The sequence below is a fragment of the Antennarius striatus genome, chromosome 7 (genome assembly GCF_040054535.1).
Source record: "Antennarius striatus isolate MH-2024 chromosome 7, ASM4005453v1, whole genome shotgun sequence".
NCBI classification, from domain to species: Eukaryota; Metazoa; Chordata; class Actinopteri; order Lophiiformes; family Antennariidae; genus Antennarius; species Antennarius striatus.
In genome coordinates this window covers 19,194,229-19,202,654 of record NC_090782.1, presented here as the reverse complement: position 1 = coordinate 19,202,654, position 8,426 = coordinate 19,194,229, and the positions used below count along the sequence as shown (strand labels likewise).

Sequence of the window (8,426 nt, the reverse complement as noted above, 5' to 3'; positions counted from 1 at the left end):
AATGAAGTATTTTGTCTTGCATGTGTTGAATCATCTTTCCTGCTTCTGAGTCTAACCAGTACTCTAAATCTTCACAAATTAATTGCCTGCATTTGTATACCTTTATTTTAAGATGACATAACAGCTGACAAATGATGTACATAGGTGTACTATTTAAAATGTCATCTGCATCAACATAGTGGGCTGTGAATTCTATATTTGTGTGTGCATTGTTAATGCTAAACAGGGAAACTTCATATAGTATTACAAAGGAGAGTGAAAAATTGAGATGTTTAGATGCACAAGGAGAAGGTACATTTAGTACATTTCCCATTTTGGAAAATTCAGTGAAATTACTCCTCATCAAAGTCTGAAGCAGGTTCGCTCAACATCATCCATCCATCCAGGGTGTGATTTCTTTTTACATCTATACCTCTGATAGATCATATCTTTACTGATGAACGCAACAGAATGAATGACTAGTCTTTTTGTTGCTGTTCATTTCCTGCTTAGAAGTTTGCAGAGATGTGAATAGAAGAAGGATGAAATGTAGCCAAAAAGGCCACATAAAGTCCAACATCAGAGCAAACTGTTCACTTCATCTCATATTTGCTGGGTTATTTTCCTGAGGTATGCAGGAAACAACACACTCAAACCAGTACCTGCCTTTTGACTCTCACCATCTACTGGAGCACAAGTTCGGAGTGACTTGGGCCCTGCAGCACAAGGCTGACGAGTTACCCACCAGTACCCAAGAGGGACACCAATGTTCAGATTTTGGACAGTGAGGACAGATGGTTTGAGAGATGTGAAAGAAGCCTTCCACCTGAAGGATGGTCTATGACATCATCGTTCAATATTTACAATCAGGTCCTTTCAAAACTCAGACGGCCTAAATAAAATGACTGCCATAGTTTGTCATGACTCATAGATGACCTGCTGCCAATTTTTGAAGTGAATGAACATATTTTATTTCAAAATGAATTCACTTCAGTTTAAAAGCAAATGACCTCAAACAATGGAAAACTGACGCAAATATTAAATTTTCTTTTTGCGAGTATTCAGATTCATGTTGTTCAGTTACAGTAATGTATTGAAGCAGGTTTAGAGTTGTAAGAATGGTATGAGGAACTGAAAGGTGTGGCGCTGGAAACAAAGTAAATTAAAAGAGGACTAAAATAAAGCAGGCCATGGAGCAAAAGACCAGTCTTAAGACCTTGATAGTTCTTAAGATAGCAAATATAGGCCATGTAACAAATGGCCTGAGTTGACTCTGCCCCAAAATCCTTAAATCGACTTTGATTCCCAATCCTGCCTCACTACCTTCATTTGCTACCTCTTGAAGAAACCAGGAGAGGAGCCAACAAGATTAAATGGCTCCCAGCTGCTTGCCTCCAAACTCAGTGCCTGTTCCATTAAATGACTCCACGCAATCAGACAGAGAGATCTTTTCTCTGTCTCGTGAAAGTATTAACTAGAAACTCAACTGAGTTGGAAAAACAGGAAGAGCTGCTTTTCACCAGGATATCAGTTCCTGCAGGAGCAGACACACCATTTCTGCTGTTTCAGCAAGATCGTATGTGTTACAGGAATCTTTTTCCTGGAGTCTTTCCTGTTGTCCTTTTTTTTTTTGTCTGTTTCATTGGCTTGAACTACAGTTGCCATGGCTTTAGAGAATGTTGAACTGCAGAGATGTTTGCGAAGTCGGCGCTCAACTGTCAACTGTCTATCAAAAGGTGTTGTAGACAACAAAACATTCCCATTTTCCCAAGAAAAAACAGTCAAAGCTTGGAGATCGCTGGATAATCTGGACAGTCCTTGCATCAAAGAAGGGTTGTCCAAAGCAGAGGGTAAACCTGAGCAACAACAGAGCATCAATCTTAACGTTGGGGGAAAAGTTTTTCTTATTCCCAAAAAGTATGCAGCTAAATATCCTCAAACCCGGATAGGATCACTGGCCCTCTGCAGCGACCGAGCAAAGCTCTTCACACTGTGTGACGACTACTCCGTGCAAAAGAATGAGTTCTTCTTTGACCGGGATCCTGCTTTTTTCCATCATATCTCCCAGTTCTACACGAGTGGAGTTCTTTGGATTGTACAGGAAATGTGCCCGATCAACTTTGAGGAGGAGATCGCGTACTGGGGCCTGAGCTTGAAGGACACCAAGCTCTGTTGCTGGATGGTATTTCAGGAAAAGATTGATGAGGTGAAGGATGATCTAAAAGTAGAGAAGGAGTTAATGGCTGAAATTGAAGTCAAGTACAATGATGAGTGCTTCAAGGACATGGTCTTTGGGAATATTCGGAAGAGTCTGTGGAACATTGTTGAGAATCCTTACTCGTCAACTCTAGCGAAGGCTTTCAGTGTTGTCTCCAGCTTGTTTGTGCTCTTCTCCATCGTCGCAATGACCCTCAACACTGTAGAAGAACTTCAGAAGTATAAAATACATGACAGACCACACATGGAATGGGTGGAGATCTTCACCATTGTGTTCTTCACATTTGAATATTTAACTCGCCTTTTCACAACTCCGAACATAAGTATGTTCTTGAAGAGTGGACTCAATTTTGTGGACATGGTGGCGGTCGTACCTTATTTTATCCAGATTGTCTTTGAAGCCTTTTCTGGCACTGAAGACGTGAATGCACAGGAAGACTTGAGAACCATGGCTCAGGTCAGCAAGGTTAGCCACGTCCTCAAGGTTGTCAAGCTGCTTCGGATCCTTCGTATTTTGAAACTGGCTCGACACTCCACTGGGATGAGGGCGTTTGGGTTCACTCTGCGTCAGTGTTACCAGCAAGCCAGTTGCATTTTCCTTTTCATTGCCGTGGGAATCTTCACTTTCTCTGCTCTACTTCACTCAGCCGAGAGGGAAACAGAAGGATCTCCGATCAGCAGTATCCCATATGCTTGGTGGTGGGCTGCAGTGAGTAATTGAATAAGACAATGTAATGCTGCAGCATCTAAATTTCATGTTTGATCTCTTCCCACAAACACCTGCTCTTTATTTGCATCCTTCCTCTGAGGACATTGGCATTAGAAGACACACTTTGGTTCAATGAAGTAAAAGTGTTTCAGCTGATTCTTTTGCTGCTTATATTTTTTCCTTTAAGCTGCAAAAGTATTTGTGGATAGATAAATCTGCAGGCTCATCTATGGAGAAACAAATTTTAACAGCAAGAAAAATCCGGTCCAAAAGTGGTCAGACATATTACTGTAAATGATTGGGTGAATTATGGTGGAAATGTTGTTTTTCAGGAAATATATTTAAACAAAATTTCATTTGTGTGTTTCAGTAGTTCTGAGGTGACAGAGTATTTTCCTCTGTTATGATACATACTGTTTATTGGGTTTTAACGACAGTGAGAGGCTAGTTGTGATTTAGTTTGATATTTCAATCTTAATCATGGACATGGTTACTTACATAACCATTCATGTAAGTATTTAGATCTTTTGGATGCATTGTCTTCTCGTTCTTGTGCAAGAATTTTCCTAATACCTTTGGTGATCTATCCACCTAACTTCATCATGTAAAATGAAAGGACGCACAATTAGGCAGGTGAATGTAAGTGGGTTGACTGACATTTGGGCCAGCGATGATTGGATAAGATTAACAGGTCTGAGATAAGCTACAATTTAAGTTTAATTTCGTAAGAATCTCAACATTGATCTTGTACAAATATAAGAAATTTACATCCAATCCAAACTATGATGAACAATAATACTGAGTCTTCATTTTCTTTCATAGGTCAGCATCTCCACTGTGGGTTATGGTGATGTCGTTCCAGTAACTATTCTGGGCCGCTTTGTGGCCTTTGGCTGCATCTCATTTGGAATCATTCTCAACGGCATGCCGATTTCTTTCCTTTTTAACAAGTTCTCTGATTACTATGCCAAGCTAAAAGCTCAGGAATATAACAGCACCTTAGTACAGAAGCGCTTTCAGCTCAAAAAGCGCCTCCGACGCCGTCTGGACATGTGTTTTCATCCCTCAAGGGAAGACAATAGTACTGAAAGCCAATATGATTGTATATACTGAGTGAAATCTTAAATATGGCAGCCATGGGGTGTCTTCATTGTGATTGTGTTGCTTAGCGAGCAATCTTTTTGCTTTGTTTTTATTACAGGCACCCTTTCACCATCAGTCCTTTGCATTGACTATGTGGTTGAGAACCATGGTAGGCTGTATAAGATTTATGAGACCGATTAACTTCTTTGTTGTTATCTTTTACATTGCATTTTGAAATAACTTTTTATGGTACTCTAAAAGAAGACTGAGTGTCTGGAATGCTGCCCAAGTTTGTAAAAAGCGATCAAGTTGCACATAAGTTGCAGAGTGGTCCTTAACTTGAGATTTAAAAAATAACAAGTGCCTGTAAACGCATCACACTAAACTAAACATTTCAATATGTAACACTCTGGTGGGATACGCAATACTGCAAAGTAAAAGTTATTTTACAAAATGCATGTATTAATAGATTTTGATAGATGTTGACTTCCATTTTAAGTCAGGATTTAGGAAAGTTTTGAAAATGAAAAGACATTAAATATAACGATTGCATGAGCTCATCTTACAGTGAGTGTGAGCAATTCTCTACTCATTAAATAAACCTGCATAATAGACGTCTGATAATGAGTTTGTCATTCTGTGTTTCCTGCGGAAGTTTCAAAACCACTTCCTCAACAGATGTGCATCAAACTATCTGCGTATGTGCAGAACTTATTTTTATCTTGCCTGAGATTCAAGACTGAACTGATAAAGATGAGAATATGACCGATCTGATTGATCTGGATTTCTTTCGTAGTGCAAATGATTTGACACAGGTACATTTCCTCCCACAGTGTCTCAGCGACAAATTGTAATTGCTTGCAGTTGTGCATGACAAGCAATCTGAGATTCTCCTTCATAATTATTTGATAGAGTCAGAATTCAGGGTTAGATGGAGCCAACTGATTCGCTGTGGTGACCCCTGACGGGAAAAACCGAAAGGAGAAGAAGAGTCAGGATTCATTGGTTCCCAGTGATGCCATCCTTTCTCTGAAGCAGCAAAGTATGCCTGCATCAATACACTGTCACCTCCATGCTTGGCGATTGGGTCTGTGGTTCTTTGTTGAACACTGTTATGATCACACGGAACTAAGGGCACCTGTAAATTCCACCCAGTTGAACATTTGATTCATCAGTCTGTAGAATATTCTCTCAAAAGTTCTCAGACCTAAAGTCTGCTGGCTGTAGATTTACAGGTAGGAGTTATTTCAGTTATTTAATTTTCAAAACTCAATAAAATGTAATCATGAAAGAGGTTGGGGTGTTGTTTCTGATTACGTATCTGATTAATCTGGAGTTCTTTAACTCTTTTTCTTTCTTGTTGTTTTTTTGCCTTGATATGATTTTCTGCGATGTCGGATAATAATTGTCTGCCTCCTTTTTGTCTGTTTGTACATCTTGTATTAATGTGAAGTACAAGATCTATGAATAAATACTGTATTGATTATAGCAGTGAAATCACATCTTGTGGTCCACTAATCCTCAGCGCAGATTAATTATCGCAATGATAAAATGTTAGATGAAAGTGATTACAACATTGTATTCAGGGGTCGAGGTTCCTTGCATTTAGTTGTATCATAAAATGTCTTGGCTCAGTCTTCTAACAGTCTGATGGATGAAATCGTTGCTCAGTCTGGTGGAACCGGCTTGGAGGGTCTGAAACCTTCTTCCAGAAGGCAACAGGCTGAAAAGGCAGTGTACGGGGTGCGTTGGGTATTTTATTGTTTTTGGCTACTCAGGTGAGACGGGAGTTGAACATGTCCTGGAGAGAGGAGTGAGGCACCAGTGATCGTCTCAGCCTCATGCGGTATGCATTGTGGGAACTTGATGCAGCAGGAAATGATGTCCTCAGTGCTGCGTCAGTAGAATGTTCACATGATGGGGGGGTTGGGGTTTTCACTCTCTTCAGCTTCCAAAGGAAGTTGAAACGCTTCTTAACCAGCGATATTGTGTTTATGTTCCAGGAAAGATTGTCTGTGATATGCAAATCCAGGACTTGGTGTGACTGACGTGCTCCACAGCTATGCTGTTGATAGCCTGTGGGAGGTGGTGGGAGAACGCTTTCCAGAAGTCAATGAAATTCTCTTTTATTTTGTCCACATTAAGGAAGAGCTTGTTATTGGTGCAACACGTGGCCAGCTGGCTCACCTCACCTCTCTTGTGTCATTCATCATTTTTGTTGAGAACCACCACATTTGTGTCATCAGCAAATTTGACCAACAGGTTTGTGTTGGAAGTTGATGTGCAGTCCTGGGTGAGCAGAGTGAACAGCAGAGGACTGTGAGAACATCCTTAAGATCCTTCACACAGACATTAAAACACACATCCAGTGATGTTATCTGGACCTGCAGTCTTGTAGACATTAATCACAGTGAGAAATTACTTCATGCTGGCTGGGATGAAGCACAGAACCGGGTCGTTGAGAGAGGGAAGAGCCTTCTGAGGCATGTTATTCGATGCAATATAACGCAAAACATTTAAGGAAGTCATTTAGCTGGTTCAGCAGAGTGGTGTCTTAGTCACAGATCTGTCGTGATGTTTGTATCTCCTTCCATGGACTGGGCGTACGTCCACTGAAGTTATTTTCTTGGCATACAGGCGCCTGACTTCCCAGATGCCATTCTCAACTGCCAATGCAGCTGATGATGTAAGCTGTCACTGTTTCCATATATTCCTGTAAGTCTTTTTTGTTTTATGTGGCTTCTCCTTTAAACATGGTCCAGTCAGGGTTCTCAAAACAGTCCTGAAAAACAGAGGTGGCACCAACACCCGGATCAGCCTCTGAATCGGTTTGTTGACCTTCACCCGTGGTCTGCATGCTGGCTTCAGCATAACAGTGACGTGGTCAGAGACTCCGAGGTAGGGGAAGGGAGGGGGGCAGCCCTGTATATTCCTCAGCAGCTGGTGCAACGTCCAGGGTGTTGCTTCCTTTTCTAGGAAAATCAACGTGCTGCTGTAGTTTTGGTAACATTGACTTCAGGTTTTCATTCTTACTTCACTTTTTCCTGGCTCATTTGTTGGCTCATTATTTTGGGTTTGTAAAACTGGAAGAGCAGCAGATCATCGTTATCTTGTACATCTGATTAACAATGAGGTATTTTCCTTCATTCACTCCAAAAGGTAATTGGATCCTTGCAAACATTTGCGTTTTTATTCTTCCTGTATTTTGTGTTCATGCCCTAGTTTACCCAAAAATAATAAAACATACAGGATGATATTTTTTTTATAACTTAGATACTAAAAATAAAGTGGCAAGAAAACATGTTCTGATAATTAAGCCTAAGTGGTGGCTGATAATAGTGGATGAAACTGATGTAGGATGAATTTGGTAAATCTATGAAGACTAGGCAGCAATAGGGGGGTGGAGGGCATCCAAACTAGCAGCGTGAAAGAACTAGAAGAATGGGAGGGAGTTGTATTTAAAAATTGAGGAGCAAGATGATCCTCTATTTTTAGGCTGACAATGAATATATGTTACTGTGGTTTTGAATAGATATAATACATGGAATCAGGATTAAAATACAGCCTGAGAGTGCAAAGCTTGCATATACCCTTTTTAATGGGTAACTAACAACATCTAAGTAAAAATCTATGTTCAGTCTGTTAAATATTAACATTTACCATCTAAATGTTAAACGTTTAACGTTTATGAACCTTTTAGTTTTTTAGTTTTCTTCTTTTTGTATTTACAACTATATCAATATGTTATTTATAGCGGAGCAAGTTAACACACACGAAAACATCTTTGAACAAGGCAGAAGTGGCCAAAGCATGTTTTTTTTACTCATGTAGAAGTACAGTACAGTTATGTGAGTAAAAAAATACAGCTATTTCAAATTCTTTACTATAAAAAATTTAATTAGAAGCGCTTTGGAATGTCTGTTGACATGATTAAGCGCTTTATAAATAAAGTTGATTGATTGATTAATTGTACTGAATAAAAAAAATCCAAAAATATAAAAAGTAGCTACAATAAAGACATTGCCTCCCCTTATTTTAATATATACATAATTTAAGGGTTTAGAAACTTTATGCTTGAATTCCTTCTTACAGCGTTTTTTAAATTGTGTTGAAAACAAATAGAAATGAGAGGTTGAGTCTGTTGCAGATTTACTTTCTCCCTCATCTTACTGTGTCTGGACTATGTAATTTGAAAATCTGCCCTTAGTTACAGATATTTTCAGTTTAGGAGTTTAGGAAGTTAATTATATATGATCTGTTTTGTCAGCATTAATTTTAATAATTAACTCGTCTTTACATTTTCTTAAATATACAGTAATGTTTCAGTTAAGAATTAAAACATACTATAACAATCTAACACTAACCTTTACTCTAACTCTGCACTTGTTAAATTCCTTGTTTTGATAACTTTTTTGTAATGATTCTAAAGGATTTGAAC

At 39.1% G+C, this 8,426-nt stretch overlaps 1 protein-coding gene across 1 annotated transcript; it reads left to right on the top strand.

Annotated features, from left to right (window-relative positions):
* The first annotated feature begins 1,642 nt into the window (after positions 1-1,642).
* LOC137599456 (potassium voltage-gated channel subfamily V member 2-like) lies at positions 1,643-6,268 on the top strand. Its single transcript, XM_068320409.1, has 4 exons — positions 1,643-2,905; positions 3,728-3,986; positions 4,107-4,157; positions 6,021-6,268. The coding sequence occupies exons 1-4, from the start codon at positions 1,643-1,645 to the stop codon at positions 6,266-6,268; spliced, it is 1,821 nt and encodes a 606-aa protein (XP_068176510.1).
* The last annotated feature ends 2,158 nt before the right edge of the window (positions 6,269-8,426 follow it).

Coding starts and splice junctions, on each gene's coding strand:
- LOC137599456 (XM_068320409.1), top strand. CDS start 1,643: ATGGCTTTAGAGAATGTTGAACTGCAGAGATGTTTGCGAAGTCGGCGC. Junction 2,906..3,727: donor ATGCTTGGTGGTGGGCTGCA/GTGAGTAATTGA, acceptor TTTCTTTCATAG/GTCAGCATCTCCACTGTGGG. Junction 3,987..4,106: donor TCCCTCAAGGGAAGACAATA/GTACTGAAAGCC, acceptor TTTTTATTACAG/GCACCCTTTCACCATCAGTC.